The sequence below is a fragment of the Marmota marmota genome, unplaced genomic scaffold (genome assembly GCF_001458135.2).
Source record: "Marmota marmota marmota unplaced genomic scaffold, marMar, whole genome shotgun sequence".
NCBI lineage: Eukaryota > Metazoa > Chordata > Mammalia > Rodentia > Sciuridae > Marmota > Marmota marmota.
The window spans coordinates 67,331,537-67,355,511 of record NW_025999900.1 but is presented as its reverse complement, the minus strand read 5'-3'; the positions used below and the strand labels follow the sequence as shown (position 1 = coordinate 67,355,511).

General features: G+C 49.5%; 1 protein-coding gene across 26 annotated transcripts in view; it reads right to left on the bottom strand.

Moving 5' to 3' along the window:
* The window catches only part of Klc1 (kinesin light chain 1), a 97,846-nt gene that overhangs the window by 7,778 nt on the left and 66,093 nt on the right, over positions 1 to 23,975 (bottom strand). For 5 of the 26 annotated variants that reach the window (XR_007346028.1, XR_007346027.1, XR_007346032.1 and 2 more), the window contains exons 2-13: positions 23,122 to 23,352; positions 20,491 to 20,569; positions 19,806 to 20,031; positions 17,860 to 17,947; positions 17,187 to 17,288; positions 14,826 to 14,999; positions 14,388 to 14,487; positions 12,303 to 12,352; positions 12,160 to 12,227; positions 10,765 to 10,873; positions 7,699 to 7,860; positions 1,929 to 2,059 (exon numbers count right to left, since the gene is read on the bottom strand). Coding sequence is in view for 17 of the 26 variants with exons in the window: in XM_015496190.2 (XP_015351676.1) it covers positions 1,929 to 2,059; positions 7,699 to 7,860; positions 10,765 to 10,873; positions 12,160 to 12,227; positions 12,303 to 12,352; positions 14,388 to 14,487; positions 14,826 to 14,999; positions 17,187 to 17,288; positions 17,860 to 17,947; positions 19,806 to 20,031; positions 20,491 to 20,569; positions 23,122 to 23,352 (1,520 nt within the window). In the remaining 9 variants the exon portion in view is untranslated. Of the gene's footprint in view, positions 1 to 1,312; positions 1,451 to 1,928; positions 2,060 to 2,793; positions 3,367 to 4,037; positions 4,093 to 7,698; positions 7,861 to 10,764; positions 10,874 to 12,159; positions 12,228 to 12,302; positions 12,353 to 14,387; positions 14,488 to 14,825; positions 15,000 to 17,186; positions 17,289 to 17,737; positions 17,948 to 19,805; positions 20,032 to 20,490; positions 20,570 to 23,121; positions 23,353 to 23,975 lie in introns of those variants that run through there. The other 21 variants (XR_007346030.1, XR_007346033.1, XM_015496207.2 and 18 more) reach the window with 17 other exon arrangements.

The following is a 23,975-nucleotide window of genomic DNA, read 5'->3' as shown; positions in this document are numbered from 1 at the left end:
GTGGGCCACCAAAGCCTGATCCTGGAACATCCAGTCAGCAACTCCTGTGGCAGCCCCAGGCCAATAGGCTCAGCCCCACCCAAGCACTGGCTAGAAAAGCAGGTGCTGGGGCCCCAGAAGCCAACAGCAGGACACCAGGGAAGGCCAGGCAGCCCATGGGAGGTGCCCGAGAACACTGGCCTTGTGGTCTCATGGGATGGGAGCCCCAAGGCCACTGAGGACGCACTGGGCTGTGTGAGCACAGACACCACTGCCATCCTCAGGCTGACCCTGCAGCAGCACTGGACACAGTGCAGGGCGGCCGCACTCAGCATGTCAGAAGCCAGGTCTTGGAAGCAACAGAAGGATGCTGACTGCTCTCACGTGGGAAGTGTGGCCCTGTCCCAGGGCTCAGAGTCAGAACTAGGGTGTGCACACCAAGGCCTTCAAAATGTCCAGAGCCTCAAGCGGCCAGGGTGCCTCCCTCTAAGGAACTAAAACCCTGGATAGGGTGTTCTGATGCACAAATTGTTCTGCTCAGAAAGGTCCCCCTGCGGGGTCAGACCCAGCAGCTGTGGGGCACTGTCGGCCCCTCCCAACGTCGTAAAAAGGCAAACATCCAGCCGTTCCAGAGTCACTCGGTGTACCTGTCACTCTGTGTGACCTGTCACTCCAGGTCTGGGAACAATCAGACACCTCACCCCAAGGCAGTCCAGGGCCACCTTCCAAGTGAGAGAGCACGGCAGCACTGCACCTGGCCAGCCAGGGGCGTTGTGCCAGGGCCCAGACAGTTTCCACCAGCTGCAGGGACCCTGACCTCCCCCACGGGTGTTCCTGAGGGGCCCACAGCAGCGTAGCACTGCTTCTGCCCAGGGACACCCAGCTCCCAAAACCCACCAGAAGTTTTCACCCTCAAGTGGAGTGACTCCTAGAGGGACAGAGTGGCCAAGAAGGCCAAGCACAGACAGAGTGGTGGCCACTGTGGACCTTCTGGCCAGACCCTCTACTGGCTACGGAGGCACCAGGTGTGGGTGATGGCAGGGTCTCGGGCACAGGTCCTAAATGCCACTGAGGGGATCAGACTGGACATGGTTTTAAAGGGCAAAATAACAAACAGCTGAAAAGGACAGGACTTGACATTTCTCACAGGTCCCCAGTGGACTGACAGCCCTGAGCTGACCAAAATTTCGACCACAGAAGGTTTCACATGGGATCGCCTCCCGCCCCACAGTGGTGGGCACTGAACCCAGGGTGCTCTACCACTGAGCATATGCCCAACCCTTTTTATATTTTATTTTAAGACAGGATCTTGCTAAGTGCCTTCAACTTGTGATCCTCCTGCCTCAGCCTCCTGAGCTCCTGGGATTACAGGTGTGTGTCACTATGCCCCGCTGAAAACTGGCAGTGTGGATGTGACTGTAGAGAAGACTCCAAGACCCATGACTTAGGCCTTTCTTCAAGCACATAGAAACTGAAAGTATGAAAATACAAACTTTTTTTAAAAGCCATAAAACTACAGCCCTTCTTTCAAAACCCTTTTTGCTCCTGATAATGATATCTGCATGAGAGTTAGTCATAGCTAACGTGATTTTGAAAGATTAAAATTTTAAAGGATTTGAACTAATGCTAATTAAAAAAAAAAAAAAAAAAGTAATGCCTATCAAGGGTAACAAGTTCCAAACTCGCAGTGTTGTAGTATTCAATACCCACTTTTCCCGGCAAAGGCTTTCTTTGAACATGTAACAAAATCAAAGTCCACAAATTTCTTTTGAAGGCATCAATCCTTTGGGCCTCTAACAGGAAGTTTTACAATTATTTCCATCTTGGACAAAGATGGAACCTACTAAACCCCTCCCCGTTGCTGAATCTGGGCCCAAGCAAGAGGTGCCTCGGGGGGCCTAGTGAGGAGCAAGGACCTGGGTGGGCAGGAGGGCTGGGGAGATAGTTACCCGGGGTTCCTTGGCTCACTCTCTCGTGAACTTCCTCCCTTCAGCTTCCTAACCAGCTTCTCACTGCTGCGTCTAATGGAGGCCCGGAGTTTGCTAAAGGAACCACTGCGTTTTAAAGATCCAGTGCCATCCTGAAAAAAACGTGAACAAATGTGAAGCTGCAGGAGGACCCCCCCCCCCAGGCCCAGCTGGGGGCAGACCAGGACGCCCAGCCCACCCAGCCCACCCAGCTCAGCCCAGCCATTCTAGTCCTGAGAAGCCACCAACTGGCCGTGGGCACAGAAATCCATCCACGTGCAGTTTCATTACAGATGAGCCAATGGTGGTGAGACCCCTTGAGTGCGGAGCAGCTCACAGAAACCAAGCCATCACATTCCCCAAGGCAAGTCAATTAGATTGCTGCCCTGAGACAAAGACAACACACACTTTAGGAAACTAGGGCAGCTTCGAGGAATGTCACCACAATCAAATCCCGTGTTCAATAAACAGGTGAACATCTGGTCTAGACAGTGAATCCTCTGGACCCTTCCAGCTACAGGCAGCACCCAGCAAACAGAAGGTCTCCTTCAATGTCGGTATCAATGTAGTGAGAAAATTAGATGCAATGTTCATTTTCTACAAATAACTAAACATCCTCAGACACCCTGAAGAAAGCAAGTAAAGAGGGACCACCTGGCACCGTGACCAGCTCAGACACTAGGAATGAACTCCTGGCAGAACCCAACAGAAATGAGACACAGAAGGAAATGTGTGTGAACAGCGATATTTATTCTGAGAACAGCCCCTCGGCGAGACCCAAGGGACCCGTGGCTCAGGGGCTCTGCAGCACGGCGCTCATGGACCCAGCAGACAGACGCAGGACACAGGTCAGCCGGAGTGAGTTTATTAGAAGTTAGAAAGACACAAATACACACGTCACTGAGCACTTGAGGATTAGTAGAGCAGAGCAGAATCGCTAAACTTCACACAAGACTACACAGCAAACTACTGCAGCGTGTCCTGGAGGCCCTGCAGGGCCCCGCCAGGCCTCTAGCACAAGGGGGACGTGCAGCACATGCCCTACTCCTACAGCTCGCCACTGTCCACAGGTCACCGTCATGCCACCATGGTAACTCCTGTGCGACACTTCTAACTACCTGGAATCAGAGTGAACAGCTAATCGCTCTTAATTTTTGAACTTGTGTATTACACAGTAAATGGGTTTTATTAATACAGTTCTTATTACTAAGTACATATCTGGCAAAGCTACATGTATACAGAAATCAGGAGCCCCCAAGAGGACAGCAGCACCAAGAGGAATGGCCAGTCACAGAGGTGCAGCTCTGACAAGCTCCTAGGGGCTGCTAGACACAGCGGGCAGCACTGAAGAGAGAGGGAAGCCGGAGAAGGCGCCACCCGTCATGCAGGAGCAGTGTGAGAGGCACACGGGCGGCTAGGCCTGTCAGACAGAAAGGAGAGAGAGCCACGTGAACCCGCGGTGAGGACAGGGCAGCAGATCGCGCTCCGCGCAGCTTGGTTACAGTACTTCTAGGTCACGGCTCTCACAGCACTGTGCAGCCTCAGCACTGGGCACTGCCTCTGCCACCTGCTTCTACCAGCCCTGCAGAGAGCAGGTGCCCAGCCCCAGGGCACCCTACAGAATATCGGTGGGTACTCCTGATGGTCGTCAGAGTAAAGGGAGCATTCTAGGAGTGTGGGCTGGCAAGTCAGAAATCTCCTTGAGGCCCACTGTGAAAGTTCTCACAAGTAACTACGTTGAGCAGACTTGGCACTGGAAGGCATCTGCTGGGACCAAAACGTTGGCCACAGAAGGCCACCACCTGGGCCTCTCCTGGGAAGCTCTCCCTCTTAAGCCTCTCCTGGTACCCCACACTGTGACTGCTCCCCAAGTCAGGCAGGACTCCCACTCTCTTAAAAACACTAACATCTTAGACATTTCAGAACTTAAGAACTACTGATTTTAAAAGTCGACAGCACATTTTAAACATGCAGTTGACATCCTAAATAAAATGAGTTTCCACGGGCAGGAAGGCCTCCTGGGTCTGGCCCGAGGACAACCGCATCTGACAGGAGCCCAGACGCAGGCCTGTCCCCAGCCACTTGACTCACCATGGGGCTCACGCTGAGCAAGTCACTTAACCAGCCCGAGCTTCATCTTTCTCATCTTTAAAATGGAAAAATAAAACTTGTTACCAAAGCCTCAAGAATGCTGGGAGGAAATAAATCAGAAGTTCCTGCTGCTCTTCACAGAAAGGAGGCTGGTGCTCTGTGCCTGCCATCCACTGTGCCCACAGCAGGTGCTCACCTTCCCCAAGCTTGATCCTAGGCTAACCACAGGGTCCAGAAGGATCTCAGGGTATGGGTACGCACTCACATGCACACGCACACACACGCTTGCAGCTGCTGGGGAGGAAGGTGACACTCATGCAGGCCAGCCACCACTTCCTATGAGCCCTGCAACCAGGTCTGCAGCTGGTACTCAGGGCTGGGCTGGACCAGAGCTGGGCACATCTGCCCCCTTAGGGTTGGTCCCCACCCTGCACGTGCCACCTAAGGACGGTGACCACCCAGAGACTGGACAGAACTCCACCGGGACGGACTGGGAACTAGGAGGCCCCTGCATCCTGACACTTCTTTACATGCCATGAAGACATTCGAGTCACACAGGGGGCCTCTGAGCAGGGAGGCTGCAGGTGCTGCAGTTTTTAAATTTCCCTTTTGGTATGATCTAGTTGTCTTCCTAGGGTAATTTTTCAAAAATAAAAATCTACTTCTAATTAACCATTATTACCTTCCCCAATAATCCTGGGTAAGAGGAATTCAGTGTAGTGAAATCTCAGCAAAGAACAGCCTGGGAGATGGGAGACAGCCAGGGCAGCTTCTGAGCTGGCAGCAGAACCAGCACAGGCCGGGGAAGGAGGCTCCCTGGGCACAGGGGGCTGGAAGCGCATCCTGACACTGGCTCAGTAGACCTCGACCCAGGACAGCCCAGAAGGGCCCCGTGGTGCCTGTGACTGAAGCACCCACTTCACAGGACACAAAGCCCCTGGACAGAGGCCAAGGAAGCTCAATTTCACTGAGAAAAGGGTTCCCAGACGGGGGGCAGCTGTGCTCACTCCAGGGGGTTCAGGAGCCCCAGCTGCCTTCGGAGCCCCAGGGAGTCGCAGCCTTGGCAGGGCACAGGCAAGAGAAGAGAGCTGTGCCTCCTCAGCAAGTGACCCCAGTGTTCAGAACTGACACCCACGCTCCCCAAGTCCTCAGCATCCCAATGACCTTGCTGGCCTTCTCCTTGGCTCACATGACCCCGCTTAAGGGGACTCACAGACAGGAGCGCAGGGGCAATGACCAGGACCGTCTGTCTTGTCTCTGACCATGGCACCCTTTGTTCTATGCCACTTCTGAATACTGACAAAAACTAACGTCCTGTGGAAATGGCCACTGTCACTTAAGCAAAAGGCCTTGCACTGGCTCTGAAGCTGCCACAACCCAAGAGAGTGACAGATGGTTTCCCCCATGTGGCGGGTTCCGAGGTTTTGAAGAGCACTGAGGAGCTGGGTGAAGCTCAGTGTTGGGGCGCTGGCCCGGCATGTGCCAAGCCTGGGTTCCCTCCCCATCAACCCCACCCATTATCAGATACAGAAATTCTTTTTCTAAAAATTAAAAAATTTTATGCAAAATCACAATTTAAAATAAAAACTTGAAATCTGAGGTTAGAGGTGACTGGTGCAGTCTTGAAATCTGAGGTAAGAGGTGACAGGTGCACTCTTGACATCTGCCTCAACACCCAGTTTATTTGTTTTATCTCAAATGCATAATCCTGAAAAAAATATTGAGGCACACAGTGGTTGCCAGATTTTCAAATGGCCTGCTGTGTGACCTCGAGGAAGCCTTCACTTATAGCAGGCAGGAGAGACCATTTGATCGTTGGTGCAGACAGACGAACACACTGGGCTGCAGCGTGCTCAGGTCTGAACCAAGTCAACTCCGTTCCTCGTGTAACCACACCTCTCACAGCTGACAAAAGAAATGCCTGAGTGTGCACATGGCCTCCACTGCCTCTTTAAAATAATGGAAGTACAATTTGAAAATAAAATGCAAATCAAAAGCCCGGGGAGGGGAGCTCAATGCTGCAAAGAGCAGTCTGAAGGCCACAGCCATCCCAGGTCTCAAGGCCTTGGCCACTCCATAGGAAGAAGGGCACCCTGCCCCATTCAGGAACCTCTGAACTGGCGCCCTGAGGCACCACTGTCTGGAAGTCAAGTGTGCTACTTAGAAAGTAAAGCCCCAAGTCACCACACAGGTATGTCCGATGTGATAATGTGTCCAAAGTGAGAAAGGAAACGGGACAAGAGACAGTGGGGGTGCTGCTGCCCAGCACGTGGCCACCTCCAGCCACATCCAGCTGGGAAGGTACCCAAGCCCCTTCCCAGGTAGACAAGAGAAGCCCCCCTTCCTTCCCCAGCACGTCCTGAAGACATGGTGGAGCCCTGGGCTGTCACAGTCTCACTGCCACAAGAGTCATATAGACATGGACCTAGAAATACTGTCTCAAGAGAAACTCCTCCAGAACTTCATACAAGAGAGTCAAACTCTGCAGGCAGGCATTGAAGACCAAGCAGGCAGGCCCCTCTTTGGAAAAGCATGCAGGCACAGAGCAGCCGAGAAGAGTACAGTACACAGCTCCAACAGGGCAGACATAGGCAGGAGGACTCCCTGTCCTCACTGCAGTTTGGGACCACTGCCCAGCTGGGCTTCAGCAGTCAAAGCAGATGCTGACTGGTTGTCTTGGCACAGAAAGATCCAAAGCAAGGAAGCTGCCAGGTTAGGACAATGGAGAGAATATTCTCCCTGAAACTCTGGCTGCTCCACTTTCCAGACTGCTCAGTTGCGATGCAAGCTCCTACCAATCTGCTACAGCTAAAAGAAAATCCTGAAGAACAAATGGTTTCTTTATAAGACAGACATAAGAAGCCCCAAACTGCAGTTTAACAAAATTGCACAATGGCAGCTAATCAAACCACTGCTGCAGCTTCAAAAACTCGATGGTGCACATGGATGGCAAATCCTTGCTGACGAGGACACCAGTTCCATGTACAGAAAAGCAGCTGGGGTCACATGCTCCCTGCAACCCTGGGTAGACTGGGCAGTGGACTTCCCCAGAGCCAGCCAGTGCAGCTCTCAGGGGTCTGCTTGTTTCAGACACAAGCAGTCTCCACCTGAGAAGCTAGACAGGCAACAGTGAAGAGTGGGATCGCCAGACGCCCCAAGAGTGAAGACTTGGCAGGCAGGACTCAGGTGGTCAGTGGGAGGAGTGGCCACCCTGATGCTTTTGTCCATGAGCTGTTCTTCTCTAAAAACAAGTTCCAGCATCTCTCTGAAGATGACCTGGGTTAATTCTAACACATCCGGAGCAGCCAGCTCAGTGAAGTTGGGAGCACTGAGTTAGCAGTGAAACAGGCAAGTTAGAGAAGCCAGTTAGTCGTCTGCCACACCGACTCCTGGGGTGACACGAGACCTGAGTATGGCCAATGCTTTGAGTCGCCAGGACACTCAGTCAGCATGGAGAGCTCAGGGGTAAGCCAAGCAGCTCTCGTGGGCTCTCAAGAAGAGGCTACACTGCAAGCGAGCGGGAGCCTGGAGTATGAGCAGCAGTGAGGCTGTGGGATGCCGCAGGCACTTGATTTAGGAGAGGGAAAGGCCTAGCAAGGAGACGGAGAGGGCCGCGAGCACGCCCGCCAGCTCCGCGCAGCTGGCTGTGCGCTGTACTTACCCCGTTCCACTCTACGCTCATACTCACTTCCTCCCCTCCGTCAGGGCCACTCTCGTACTTGACCACGTCCACATTGAGACTCTCCCGGCTCCTCCGCTTCTCCATGTTCTCAGGGTCATTTAGCACTTCAGCCACTCTCTGTTTGTGAACAGTGTCAAGACCCTGTGAGCCAGGCAGGGGAAACGTGGGACCCATTAGCAGGCAGGTCTGAGCAGGGGTTTCTCAGATACTTCAAGAAAAGACCAGTTGGTAAATTATCAGGAGGAAAAAAAAAATCAGGAAAGGGCACAGGGGAGGGCTTCCTAATGATGTGACAGGTCGGGATTACACAGTGTCCACAATGCCACAACTCAGGACTGCGGTACACTGAGTGTCCACTTCAAATTAAAAGCTGTAAAGAGGCTGGGTGTGGTGGCACACACCTGTAATCCCAGCAGCTCAGGAGGCTGAGGCAGGAAGATTGTGAATTCAAAGCCAGACTCAGCAATTTAGGGGGACTCCGTCTCAAAATACAAAATAAAAGGGGCTGGGGATGTGGCTCAGTGGTAGAGCACCCTGGATTCAATCCCTGGTACAAAAGAAAAAAAAAAAAAAAGAGGCAGAAAGCTATAAACAGATACTGAGCTCTAGGTAATGATTTATACTGAAACATTCAGTAGGAAGTGTACGGATACCTACAAATTATCTGAAATGCTTCAAAAGGATGGAAGGATGGCTGAGAGAGATGGGGTCAAGTGTCTGAAACATGACACAATCCAGGTGGAGAACTAGGGTGAGCCCTATACTTCCTCAGGTGTGAGGAGTTTCACAGGATGCTAGGAGACACCTGGTGTCTCAGGTACATGCTTGAAAACTAATAAGTGTTTTTTTAAAAAACCAGGGATTGAACCCAGGAGAACTTTACCACTGAGCTCTATCCCAACCCTTTTTATTTTTTATTTTGAGACAGAGTCTCACTAAGTTGCTGAGGCTGGCCTGGAACTTGTGACCCTTCTGCCTCAACCTCCAGAGTCCTTGGTGTCATAGGTGTGTGCCCTTGTGCCTGGCTTTACTTCTGTTCTTTTTTTTTTTTCCAATTGTAGATGACACAATACCTTTATTTTATTTATTCATATGTGGTACTGAAGATGGAACCCAATGACTTTCACATGCTAAGCAAGCACTCTACCACTGGGCTACAACCCCAGCCCCTACTTTTATTTTTCTTTTAGTTATTGATGAATTTTATTTTATTTATTTATATGTGGTGCTGAGAATTGAACCCAGTGCCTCACACATGCTCTACCACTAAGCCACAATCCCAGCCCCTCCCCCTAAATTTATTCTTTTTTTTTTTTTAAGAGAGAAAGAGAGAGAGAGAGAATTTTAATATTTATTTTTTTTAGTTTTTCGGTGGACACAACATCTTTGTATGTGGTGCTGAGGATCGAACCCGGGCCGCACGCATGCCAGGCGAGTGCGCTACCGTTTGAGCCACATCCCCAGCCCCTAAATTTATTCTTGATAGAAATTTTTTTCAACCAGCCACTAACTCTCAAAAGGTATATTTTACAAGCACTTTTTCACAGCTTAGGAAGTGATGAGCAACTCAGGAGGTTGAGCCAAGAGGATCGCAAGTTGGAGGCCAAGTTGGAGGCCAAGGTGGGTAACGTGGCAAGACACTGTCTTCAAATACAAAATAGGAAGGGCTGGGGGCACAGATCAGTGGTGGTGCACTGGGCTCCAGCCCCAGTACCAAAATAAGAAAAGGGAATCACCAGCGGACGAACACGCATCCTCTCCTGTCCATGGCCCCTCCTTGGTGTCTGCATGAGGCCCAGTGCACGGAGTCCCAGCAGGAGACCCCCATGGCCCCCCCTGCAGCCTGGGTCACAGTGAGCAACTCTGGCGTCCTGCTGTGGACATTGCCCCTTCCCTGCCTTCTGTGGCTTCTTCCCTCTGAGGCACAAGCCCAGAAGAGACAGGGATTGAAGCATTCCCAGGTCCTTTCTCTGCACTGCTTCAGCCCCCAGCTCCACACTCCAAACACACCACCTGTCACAGGACTAATATCAACCCTGCCCCAGGCCCCACCTGGGACCCCTCCTCACACAGGGAAGCGTTCTGCACACCAGCTGCAAATGGAGAGGGCCCAGGAGGAGGAGCATGGTTAGGGCAGGGCAGGGAAGAAAGGCTTCTGCCCACACTCACAAGTATGTTGTCCTCTCTCCTCACCTGTGAGACTACACTACAGGACACGTCACTCAGCAAAATAGTGGCTGTAAACCCACAACTATAAAAATAGCCTACAGGTATTCCAGTCAGAGAAAAACTACCTACACCTGTCCCCCAACCCTAAAAATACAAAACAGAAACTGCCACGGTCATACGTACACACATACCTCTGCATAAAAATAACTCCTTACTCCTGAACTGGTGGCTAAAAGGCACGAACAAGCATCTTTCCTGTCTCAGCACTGTTGTTTTATCCCTAGATGAGGAGCAAAGGGCTTCTTTACAGAATCCCCACTAATCAGGTAGCAAAAGGTCCAACCAAGCTATTAGCCTTCAGACAATGGCCGGCTGCCACTGGAGGACAGCCAGCCTCCACAGCAGCCATGCCACAGAGGGGGCAGTTCGAAGGGACGCCCTCCCTGGAGTCTGTGTATGGCCCAATCCGTGCAGGGCACACACAGGGGCTGCTCTCCATAGGCATCTCTAGTGTGCACAGTTAGGGGATTTCACAACAGGTTAAAAAAGAAAAAAACTATGAAGCAGTCATCTTTTTCATCTAACTCCTTTAAAAAGAGACGCAATGTATGTAACCCAGAGGTAGGCAAGTGCCAGTGACTGTCAGCTTTGTGCTATCTCCTTCAGGAACTTTCCCCACCCCAAAAGGGGCCTTTTACCACTACAACTGCTCCACTCCTCTCCCCAGCTCTGCTTTCTGCCTCTGAGTATTTGCCTGCTCTGAATGCCTTGCTTCACCTGGACAGAACCCTACATCTGTCCTTCAGGGCTGAAGGTCTCACAGCTCACTGCCACAGCTGTCAGTACTCCATTCCTTTTGATCGCAGGATGACCCACCTGTTTACGAGACCTCATGGCAGCTTCTTCTAATGTCTCTGCAGCTTCAAATTTCCCTTGACGTCGGTAAAGTGCTCCAAGGTTTTTTAAAGTAGTTGTAACAGTTGGGCTGTAAAAAAAGCATACAACATGCAGCACTATTAAGGACATGGCTTAGGTGGCCACCATCACAGGTAGGCAACCTAGAAAAACCCCGCAGCACTGCAGTACGGATGAGTACTGCCATATTCCAGGCCCTCGCTTCCCTTCCCGCTGCACAGCCTGCTTCACTGTCAGTGCCCTGGGCACAGAGGGCAAGCAGGAGTCACCCACAGTCTGCTGGCAGGGGACGCCATGGGACATGTTCTTCCTTCAACCGCAACTTTCTGAAGAGCACTCCCAGCCCAAATAGGCCTGCTGCCAACGCCGTCAGACCCTGCTGCTTCCAGCAAAGCTCACACCAGGCAGACGCTGAAGCCATCCAGGGCCTGGCTGCTGGTGGGCCCCTGGCCACCACAGAGGCATGTAGCTGGCCTACTCAGGGGTCAGCACATGCCCCTGGAAACAGAGCTCAGCCTGTGCTGGGCAGGATTGAGGGCAGGTTGTCATGTTGCAGTCATAACCTCCTGTCTCATCAGAGGCTCATCAGCTAATGACAGGTGTGAGTTAAAGAAGCAAGAGGAGACTGCAGACAAGTTGCACTCCTAACAGGAAGGTCTATTATGTCAGCAAACCCCGCAGCATTGCAGTACCGATGAGTACTGTGAGAGCTGTTTTCCCTCATCAATGTTGGGCCTTTCCAGTACACTCCCATAACTGTAAGACCAGTGCTCAGGGGGTAGGAAGAAGAGATGTGCTTGTCATGTACTGTCTATTTTCCTGAAATAGACAAGAGGGGAGCCGAGTCTTCAAGAAGGAGGAAGTTGAGACAGGGAGATAGAAGCAGACGAGGGGCACTGCTCTGATGGGCCATGGCATCCCTGCTGCATGTGAGTGCAGGGGACCACAGGCTTGGGAGACTCACCCCCAGAGCCACAAGGGCAAAGCGGGCGTGTATCAGCATGCCCCGAGCAGCTGGGGAAGGCTTTCCAAGTGCTGGCCTTCTGAGATCTGCTGCACATCTGCCCTGGGAGCTGCAAGGCTGCCTCAGTGCTGTTCTCCTCATTTAAGTCCCACACTTCTTTCCACTGGGTGGCTTTCCTTGACAGAGCAGCAGTGGGCAGACCCACTCTTCCATAGTGGGCTGTGTGCATACAAATAATCCACTAGCAGAGATGGTGGGATTTCATGAATGGAACTAGGGGAAATCTGGGACTACCCAACACTGGGGACATCCCCACATCTGACCTTCCCAAGCTGCTCCTACAGCCCTGCAGCACCTCTCTGTAGTGCAGGTCTTTGGCTGACCAGACCCACCTGTCAACTTTGCAGGCTTTGTACCAGCCTCCGTACTCTCCAAAAGACGACCCGTCCTTCTGCTTTCCCTAAACCGTAACAGAGAGTTAACATGAAGGCTGTGAGGGCCGAGCACCCACACCCCTCCGCTCAACCAGCCTTACTTTGCACTCTTCCCTTTCCTCAGCGTGCATCCAGATGGGCTTGTTTTCATCTGGGGAAGAATAATAACATTCGGTAAGCCGCAGAGCAAGAGCCCAGTGAGCAGAAATTGTTAGGTCTCAGTGACTGCAAGGTTTGTGGACAATGCTTCTTCAGTATTACTCCTTACAACTTGGACAGATCAAGTTCATGCTGGAGGAGATGCAGAAGCATTCCAGGCAAGTGCCTGGCCAAACAACCCAACAGATGCAGGCTCACGTCATAATGGAAGCACTCAGAAGTTGAGCACCTCACATTAAACCTAAGTCTGAGAAAAAGTAGAAGAATTTGGGAGCAAAAGCAGAAAAGATATAAATCAATATTCCTTTGAAGTCCCAACTGCTCAGAACATGAATACCTCCCACTAGACAATGAACCCACGCCACAAAAGAAAAAAGAATCTTAAAAATGAGGCTTATGAAAAGGCCTTTCTGTCCTGTGTTTTGGGATTTGCATGGAGAATAAACTCGGTAAAGAAAACTGCTTTAAACTTGAGCCCGACTAACTAAACTGCCCATTACTACCCTGAGCAGTAGCAGACAGCAAATCCAAGAAATCACTTAACTCCAGGGGAACTTTTGAAAAGGAGCATCAGGAGAGATGACCTGGCACCTCTGTGGCTGGTAAGTCAGAATGCTCCCTGTGAACTGTGACACTCCAAGCAAGCGGGACAGTCAGCCCTGCCACATGGCTACACCAGACCTCCTGGCCTGGCAAATCCAGTGCCTACTGCAGCCTTGGCAGCAGACTGACCACTCCACTCACTAGCAGAGAAACAAAGTACATTTTTTGTGGGGTTTTTTTCCTTCTTTTTTTTGGGGGGGGTGGGGGTGACTGGGGATTGAACTCAGGAGTACTCAACCACTGAGCCAAATTTCCAGCCCTATTTTGTATTTTATTTAGAGACAGTCTCACTGAGTTTTGCTGAGGCTGGTTTTGAACTCTTGATCCTCCTGCCTCAACCACCGGAGCCTCTGGGATTACAGGCCTGCACCATGGCACTTGGCTACAAAGTACATTCTTGAAAAATGTTTCCAAAGTGGTTTCTAGAAAATCTGTAAAAGGAAAAAGTAACAGGCTTCTGGCAGCTGTCTCACACAGCTTTGATGAAGCACAGACACATGCTGCTGATGCCCCTAGAGCAGCGCTCAGGCCCACACTCCAGCACCATCAGTCCACGTCTCACTGTGGCCAAGAGGCAGGTTACACTCACAAGTCTCACACAAGACACCAGTAGAGCTGGGGAACTGCTGGGGAAGCCCAAGTTACACCATGGAATGACCAGTTCCAGATGTGACACAGAGACCCAGGAAATGGCAGAACCACCTGTTTCCATGCCATGAAGAAGGAAAATACTGAAATTCTTTTTCTAGGATGCAACACCTTTATATAAAAAGTGCCTTAGCAGTCAAAAAAAAAACACTCCATGTGCATCAATGACCCACATTCTGCGGTTCCTGCATGCCATACCACCAACTGGCCCTATCCAACACCCAATGAGGGAAAATAACACAATTATTTAACTGAGCAGTTTAAATTCAGTAAAATATTTAATCTACAACTGTGTCTTAAGCACTTGCAATATTTGACAGAATCTAAAGGGGATATGGCCTGGCTCTTTGAGACAGACAAATGGCAGGTTACATTGCCAACAGGCTGGGCTGCTGGGGTCACAGAAGTGCCCTAGGCAGAGTGGAGTCTGCAGCAAGGTGCTCTAAGCTAGTATGTACAGGCTGTGGATAAAGAAAGCAGACTTGAGCAGCAGCAAGGGAAGACTTAAGAAGTAGGGGCCCTAAGTTCCTCAGCAAGGAAGGTCTTCTCAGAGCTACCAAGGAAACCCAGCAAAGCACACGCAGGGCTCTCACCACACTCACTGAGCAATGGACACTTGAACAAGCAAACAGGTGAATGGACATTTGATTGACCCATGCTCTCTTCTCATTTAGAAAACCATGAAATTCAAAGCAACTTCTATCTAGGAAACACTGTGAGAACTGGGTATTGCATAGTTGGAAATCACACTTTTTAATACATGAAAGCTTTCTTACCATCCACAGAACCAAACTCCCGCTCATGTGCACGAGTGAGAATCTCTTTGTACAATGTTTCTGCTTGCTTGAACTTTCCTTGTTTCAGGTAGCAGGATGCCTTAAAATAAAATATTTAGTGTCTTTCACATGTAAATAAAACAAACATTTTCATCTACAGGTGAAATAACAAAACATTTGTATTGTTTTATTTTCAGTTCTGGGATTGAACCAAGGTCTCTGAGCATGCTAAGCAAGAATTCCACCACTGAGCTATACCCCAGCCCATTTTTTTTTCCTTTTCTTTTCTTTGTTTTTAATTTTAATTTATTCTTATTTTGAGACAGGGTTTTGCTAAATTCCCCAGGCTGGCCTTGAATTTGCAATCCTCTTGCCTCAGCCTCCAAGCAGCTGGGATTACAGGTGTGCAGAACATGCCCAACCACATCTGTAACATACCAGGTTGTTTTTCGTCTTGGCCACATTGGGGTCGTCGGGTCCCAATTTTGTCTGGTAGATCTCCAGGGCTCTCTGGTAATAATATTCTACTTCTTCATATTTGCCCTGGTTCTGGCACAGTAAGGCCAGGTTATTTAACTGCTTAGCAACATCAGGGTGATCCTTTCCTAGAACCTGGGAATAGAGAATGGTAAAATGGAAACATTAGCCGTGTCACCACCCTCCTGTAGGAAGGATCCTTCTACATCATAAACATGGCTGAGTTCCACATCCAGACTTAAAAATCCTTAAATGGCTCCCATGCCACAAAACAAAAATAACCAGAGGGCAAGAAGGACTGTGCTGATTTTCCTTGGCTGCTTTTAAGTGCTCACTTCCTGTGACAAGCCTCCCGCAGGCAAATTACTGCCCACTACACTGTGAAAACAGAGAGCTGGGCTTCACAAAGGCTGGCTTTACCTGAGCCCAAATGCTCTCCCAGCTGCTTGGGCCCTCTTCTCTAGCCTCCCTGCTCCCATGACTCATCCTACAGGGCCCTCTTCAGCCCTGGAGAGGAGACCCCACATCCAAGGCCAGGGAGCCTTCGCCCCATCCCCACTGCCTCGGGAGCACATCTCCTGGCTATTCTCTTCTCTCTGGGGAGTCTCATGACCCAAAACCCTCTCCTCATCCTTTACTGCCAGACCCACCCAGGAAGACACAGCCCACCACACCCTCCACCCTGTCCATCAATCCTGTCACAGGACCCTGGCTAGAGAGGTGCCAGGTGCAGAAGAGTGAAGACATGCCCTGAGGCTCCCTGAACCTTGACAGCACAGTCCTCAGCTCTGTGCCTCTCACACACAGTCCCCAGACAGCACACAATCCTGCACCCTTCACACCCCCACTTCTCCCTGCTCAGGAAACTGAACTCAGCTATCCAAAATGCAGTTCAAACACTGACCTCCTCTGGAAAGCCATGCCCGGTGCCCAGCCATGCCCTAAGCCTGCCCACTCCTCTCCCACTGCTTGATCTACAGAAAATGGGCCCCTGGTCCCTAGGTCTGACTAGTGGACGGTGCAACGAGGCAGGGACTCTAACCAAGCAAGGGGCTCTGAATAAACTGAAGAGTAAACATCTGAATAAACTTGGAAGATCTTTTATTTCTTCTTTGAGACAGGGTCTCACTGTGTTGTCCAGAGCCTCCCATCTTAGCCTCCTGTGCAGCTGAGACTATGGGTGTGCACCGCCACACCCAGCTCAACTGGCAGATGATCTTATAGAGCTCATGATCCTTGCTACCTTTGTGTGCTCTGATCTGGACCTCAGCCGACTCAACTGTCCCATTTTCTTTTATAAGGTATCACGTGATGACAGCACAACAAATATCACCTACACAACCAAGCCACGAGCTCCCTTTCACTTTCTCCCCAAAGTCCTTGCCATGACTCAAAATTAAGTGATTAATCTCTCAGCATGACTGATAAACAATCACAAAAAATGCCAAGTTAAGCTATTACTTACTCTTAGGCACCCAGGACAGGCCTGGCACCAGGTTCCACGGCATCTGGACGCACTCATACAGTGCTGCAGAGACCACCACAGTAGTTTCTAGTTTTAGTTTCTATTTGTTTGTTTGTTTTTGGTTTCGGGGTTTTTTTTATGTGTGTGTCGTGGTGGAGACTGAAGCCAGGGGCATGCTACCACTGAGCTACACTGCCAGTCCTTTTTAAGGACTTGCCCAGGACGGACTCAAACTTGAAAACCTCCTGCCTCAGCCTCCTGAGTTGCTGGGATCACAGTGTGCACCATCACACCCAGCACAGTTCAGTATCGAGCACCATGAACTGGAGCAGCCACTAGTAATACCCATGGCACCCGGCCTAGAGCTCCGAGTTAGTCCTCAGTCCTAACACAATCACTCCACTTTCTAAGCGGTAAGAGGAACATGGAGTGAACTTACTGAGAAGCACAAACACTGTTCAGTGCAGCTCAGGAGCCCCTTGTCTCTGGGCCACTTGGGACTGTGCCATCCTGAACACTCCCCTAAATGGGCCTCACACTCTGACTGGGCCAACTAGGCTCTGTTGGGAAGCTATCTTTTTATTTTTTTTCAGAGGGGGACTCACTATATTGCCCAGGCAGGTCTTGAAATCCTGGGTTCAAGGGATCCTCCTGCCCCAGCCTCCCAAGTGTTAGACTATAGAGTAAATATCTGAACCACCATGCCCAGCTTATCAACCTTTATAAATGAGTTATTTTCAGTAAATGATCAGCAATGACCCATCACAGTGCTCATTTCTCAAAATTTAAAACAAAAATCTTTTCAAAACACAAAAAAACTGAATCTCAGAGAACACGAGTTCTTCATTGTTCCGCACCTTTTCTCTGATCTCCAGGGCCCTCTTACACAATGGCTCGGCCTCTTTGTACTTCCCTCGTTTACCATACAGGACAGCGAGGTTATTCAGGGTCGCAGCCACCTGCCATCATAGGAGGACACAAGGACCGTAGGTAAGAGACGTCAGGAGCAACAGCCACACACCCAGCAGACCCGGGCATGCTCCACACCGCAGCAAAGCACTCATCACTGATGGGAATGTGATTTCAGGACCACAGAACAGTGATTTGCTCACACCACTCACAACACACAGCACAGCAGAACACAGTTCTAAGATTAAATAAATCAACATCAACTTAACCTTAATTTTTTTTAATTTCTCCAAAAGCCACAAAGAGATCTCTGCAAATCTGACCAGATTTTAATAAAAAAACACACAGATTCTTGAGAAACAAATCTAGAAGAGGACATGCAATTTGATTTAGGGTCAGAGAGTATGTCTGGTGAGCCAGGTGAGGGGTAGTGATCCACAAATCAGGAGTGACTGGTACGTGAGCACCAGAGCTTGCCTGCTGCCAGGCAGAGCCCTACCTGTGCACCTGGGAAGCGGCTCTCAGCCCTCGCTGTTGAGTGTGACACTGGGTGAGCCGGACAAAAATCACACTGGGCAAAAAAAAAAGTGTAAAAATATCAAAAGAACCAGATATACAAACCGCAGGGTGATCCTTGCCCAGCGTCTTCTCACGGATGGCCAAGGCATCATTCAGCAGATTTGCTGCATCTTTGTATTTGTTCTGATCCCTGAATCAAAAACACATCATAAGTGTCCCGGTGTGGGTTACTAAACCCACCCAACTACCTACCCACCCACCTACCTACCAACATCCTTACCCACCTATCTACCCATCCACGCACCTACCTACCTACCTAATGGTGCTGGCACTAGACCCAGGGCCTGGTGCATGCCACACATGTACATGTTCTAACACTGAGCTACAGCCAGTCTCCTAACTCCTTTTAAATGTAATTTTGGAACTATAGAAATTAAAGTTAAGCTCCAAATATGTAATTCAATATATAGAAAAATATATATGTATATGTGTATGTATGTGTGTGTGTGTGCAGGTGTGTGTGTGTGTATAAATATATAGATGGATATGTATATGTGTATGTGTATATGTGTGTGTGTGTATATATATATGTATGTGTGTTTTGTTGTTGTTGCTGTTGTTGTTGTTGTGACAATCTAGTTGTGACAGAAAAAGAGAAAAGTTCATGCACTGGGGCAAGGTAAGCTCTGGGTCACACCTGACCAGTTTCTGAACTTGGCCTCTCCTCTAGACCATGGAAACAACACTGCTACCTTGCACTACTGTGCTACGTGGGCCAGCAGCCCCACACAGAATACTGGAGGCAGTCAAAAAAGGGTGGAGCCCACATTTGGCATGAGTAGGAATGGACTTCAATATCCAAGCCAGGCCAGCCAGCAGCATCAACACAGCTGGAGCTTGCTTGTCCAAAGGCCAGACCCACCCAGACACACCTGGCCAGGAGCTTTAGGAGCAGGGCCCAGCACAGTGGGACTTGAAGAGCCCACCAGAAATTCAGATGCAAAATGAAAACAAAGGCAGAACTATAAGCATTAAAATCCTAAGAGAAGAAATGGGCAAGTCACACAGAAATTCACAGGAGAATACGCATGACTCAAAGAAATACCAATTAAAACAAAAAGATAGTCAACTAACACCACCCAGATAGGAGATACTGCAGCAGGAGGACAAACAGCACTGTCCACTGAAAAGTAGTTCAGCAGTATGATTTACACGCTGGCCCATCTTAGGAATTCACTCTAAAAGCACAGGGGCATCCCAATGCAATCCCAGCTACTCAGGGAGGCAAAAAACAGGGGGATCATATATTCAAGGCCAAGCTGGGAAGTTTGGTGAGACCTGTCTCAAAATAAAAATTAAAAAAGGGCTGGGATTGGGCTGGGGCTGTAGCTCAGTGGTAGAGCGCTTGCCTTGCAGGTGTGAGGCCCTGGATTCGATCCTCAACACCACAAAAAAAATAAATGAACAAATAAAAATATTGTGTCCATCTACAATTAAAAGAAATATTAAAAAAAAAAGAACTGGGGTGTGGCACAGGGGTAGAATGTTTGCCCAGCACGCACCATGCACCAGTCCCTGGGTTCCATCCTCAGCACCACCAAAAAAAAAAAACCAAGGCTGACCCAGGTGGATAGATACTGGCAATGCCTACTCCAGCTTAGTAAAACCCTTGCCACAGAGTTCGCTAAATATTTTGTATGTAACCCCTGGCTATTTGAAGAGAAGCAGATGATAAGATTAGAAAGTAGCTCACACAAATTTATAAAACATATTTTAAGGGGCAAGCTGATTAAAAAGTTATCTCCAGATAGGCAGGGAGGCACATGTCTATAATCCCTGCAGCTTGGGAGGCTAAGGCAGGAGGATCACAAGTTTGAGATCAGCCTCAGCAACTTAGTGAGGCCCTAAGCAACTTAGACCTTGTCTCAAAATGAAAAATAGAAAGGGCTAGGGATGTGACTCAGTGGTTAAATGCCTCTGGGTTCAATCCCCAGTACCAAAAAAAGTCATCTCCAGGTACAATTCAGCATAGAAACCTAAGGACTAGCCTGTACACCAGGGCCAGGATGTTGAGCATGGTGGCCACATCAGGGTGGTCATGGCCTGAAGTCTTCTCCAGATCCTCCAGGGCCTGTTTGCAGAGCGGCACAGCCACCTCGTAGCGCCCCTGAGAGGCATACTGGATCACCAGGTTGTGGAGTGTGCGGAGCCGCGCCGGGATCTCGTAGCCTCCCTGCTGGGCAGCAGCGGCAGCACTGCTATGCTGCTGCTGGACTGCACAGAGAAAGCACAGTTCAGAGGGCTGGCAGGACAGCTACACAGAAGGCAGTTAGTTTGACATTTTTCCACTACCTCTGATTCAAGTTAGCTCTATGCCAATTCAACCTACAAATATCCCCTGGGCAAGATGGGAAAAAACCTCAGCCTGACAGGGACGGTGCCCTGTCTGCTGCTAATTGCATCAGACTTCCTGGCTATAAAAGTGATAGCAAGAAGTAACTCCAACCTCTTCTACCTGCAAGGACCCGCAGGCCACACCTGCGCCATGAGTGTACATTTGGTTCTTAGGGTCCAGCCTACGCACCACCATAGCCCCAAACACCTTTAGGGGACAAAGACAATCGTGTGTGCTGAGGCTTTTATGCTACGGCTCCCACTGACTGTCAGGAACATCCTCAGAGAGAAAGTGGACTCCAGTAGACTGCATGATGAACCACACTACTCGCCACTCACTTCCTTGGCCTGGCTCGTCCTCGTCATTTGGGAAGAGATCATCCAGGGGCTCTTTGGCAGAATCAGTGTCCTTGTCCTCCTACAAAAGAGACCCAAAGCATCTCTTATTCTACAGCAGTACACATCCTGCCTGAAAATCTATAACATAAAATTCATTTAACTAAAAATCTTAGGAAAGATTGGCAGTGTTTAAGCTCTCATAGAGTCACCAGCCATGTGGCTCACCTATCAGTTCAACAGAATAATGAAGTGCTCGCAAGAGTAGACACCAGAACACTTAAATACAGGCTAGGGTTTGATAAGACAGACAGCTACACTTCTCTGCCTCCAATTCTTCACCTATGCTCTAAGAAGGCTCCAGCAAAGCAGAGCAAGGCTTACTTGAAATAAAATCTTATTTGCAAACAGACTACTATGGAGCACCTCTGATCGCCACAGCTTGAACTCTCTGTTTTTACCCACCACTGCTCCACTGCAAGAGCCCAGAGAGCAGGTGGGAGCTATCGGTCTCTGCTCTATGATTCCACCTCCCCACAGACCGCTGGCAGTGCATCCTGGATGAGGGAACAGACAGCGGCTGGCCCAGGTAAGGTGTTAGCAGTCATGGGGCAGCAGACACTGCTGCTGGGAGGTGAAACCTGGTAAATTCACGTCTTTTAGAGTGTACCTCTAGGAGTACAGAATCCAAACATGACACAGACCCAAACTGGCTAAAGTGGCTGGGCCGCACTAAGACATCAAGGTCACTAGAGACAAAAAATGACTGAGGGCTGCTGCAAATGAAAGAGGGCTAAAAAGTGGGGACAACAGTGTGCAACACACAGTCCCAAACTGGATCCAGGATGCAGTGACAATACGACGGGAAGGACACTGCTGAGACAATTAGCAGAGAGGAATCCAGGCTGCAGAGGAGAAAAAGTGCCCAGTCGTGTTAGAGTGCCTGAACCAGCCCTGGCCCTGGGCTTCTACGGGAGAACAGCCTCACTAGGGAACTGCACCCAGAAGCAGCAGGGGGCAGCGCATGATGTGCCTGCCTCCTACTCCAAAGGTTCAGAAGGAACAATAGCTCATGAGAGTCAGCTCTAAACATGTCTTCTCCAAGTCTGAATTGTTTTCAAAATAAAGAGCTTAAAGTCTTTGAGAAGCCCCCTTTCTCAACACTCTTCAGTGTTGCAGGTAAATCACTGGCTGACACCATAAACTCTTATTCCCATAGCAGTCTAAATCAAAACATCTGATTCCCCACTTGACCTAGGAGACCTAAGGGGGACAGAGTAAGTCTAACAAATCAGAATGATATCACCTCAACTATTTCCCCTGGGGACTAGAGCTAGATGAGCCAAAGTGTGAGGCTCATGATACAACGCGTGTCCTCATGAGAAGAGGACCCAGTGAGTTGGTTTATATGTATTCTTTCCACCCCACCATGCAAGGGCAAGCAAGAAGGTAACTGCGAGCCAGGAAGAGAGCCCTGACCAGAACAACACTGCTGACACCCTGATCTCAGATTCCCACCTCCTGTGGTATTTTGTCATGGTGACCCAAGTAGAAGGCAAGTGCAGGTTTGCTGGTGTTCCACACAAGGATGCTCCAGGGGTCTTAGGACAAGGGTTCCAACTAGGGACACCAATGTGGAATTCACTGTACACTGATCATGCATGAGACTATGTCTGGCACCCAGAGAGGCATAAAATAAAATTCAGTTCCAAATACTCTGTAAAGTCCTAGAAGTGGGATCCTGGAACAGAGAGGGTCCACTACTGGAAGGACTGACAACATTCCAATAAAGTCTACAGTTTAGTCAAAAGTAGCATATCAATGTTAATTTCTTGGTTTTGAAAAACGAATGCTGGGGCTGGGGCTGGAGCTCAGTGATAAAGCGCTTGCCTCACATGTATGAGGCACTGGATTCGATCCTCAGCACCACATAAAAATAAATAAAGCTATTGTATATTCGTCTACAACTAGATAAATATTAAAAAAAAAAAAAGAAAAAGAAAAACATATGCTGATGTAAAATGTCAAGGTTGGAGAGAACTAAGTAAAGGGGATTGGGGAATTCTCTTCACTGTCTTTTCAACTTTTCTCCCAATCTAACATATTATTCCAAAATAAAAAAGAAGCTAACTGAATCAGAAATAAATGGTGGAAGAAAAATAATTGAGAGTCGGATGAATACTCAGAGAGAGCCAACATAAAAAGAAACAACAAGACCCCTGAGGCACCCTGACATTCCAGGAAGGGAAAGGTGAGCTGGCTAGGGAGGCCTAGGAGGCACAAGAGAGGCAGCAGGAAGACCTGGCAGTGTCCTAGGCGGGCATCAAGGATGAGGTCAAAGACGAGGTCAAGGACAAGCCCAGAGTTGGACTTCAGATGGTGGTACTGGCCCTGCTGACCCAGCAGCCAATGGGTATGGAAGCCAGCCCATGAGGGCAGGGAATGTCAGGAGCAGTGGAGCAGAACTTGGTGATGCGAGGCCTGGTATTTACAAAACGTCCTTTACACCTTCTGATCACTGCTCTAAAACACAAGAAAGACATGATAGGACGTCTACCCCTTGCTGAGCCTCCATTCGCAGCCCCCAGCTGTAGTGCACATCAGCACCATCTCAGGACAGAGCCACTCACTCACCGAGGGGGAAATGTCATCGTCATACTTTTTGAGCTGGTTCATAAATTCCAGGTGTTTCTTTTCTTCCTCCAGCTGAGCCACGGACTGCTCACTCTTCTGTAACTTCTGTTGTGTGTTGGCCAGCTCATCCCGCAGCCACTGATTCTCCTGGCACAGGCGACGAACCTGCGCGCGTAGTTTCTGTTTCTCTGACTCAACAGCATTTAGGTGATTTGACAAGGCCATCATAACCTGGACAGAAGAAATACTATTGGACAATAGCCAACAAGAGCCCCTCCTATCCACTTGAGCACCTGAGAGCAGCTCTAACTGACACCTGCAGGTATTTCCTTCAATTCACATGCAATTCAGCCACAGACAACACTCGGGGTCTATGGAAAGTTAGCACGTGCTCACATTTACAAAATACACCAATTCTTTTTACATGAGAGCACCTCAAGGTGATTATCAATAGGCACACATTTACTCTTTTGACACAGCTGCAATCTACCTCCACATGGGCACTTTCCACATGAAAGCGGGTGTCCCAAGCACAGGTAAGTGAGGGGCTGGTGGTAGAATCAGGAAGGGGGGCATTAGACCTCCTTCCACATATGGGAGGAGTTTCTAGCCACCACAGAGCATCAGAAGGCACCAGCATGTTCACTAGCTTATGTTTGCTGCACAATCTGCTGGCTGCTCCAGATCTCTGCCAGCTGTGTACTCACTGGCACCTGGGGGCAGACCTACCTAAAGCTGTTCTGAGCAAGCTGCAAGGAACATAAAGGCAAAAAAGGGGTGAGGAGCCAGGCACAGCAGTGCACACCCATGATCTCAGTCACTTGGGAGGCTGAGACAGGAGGATTGCAAGTTCA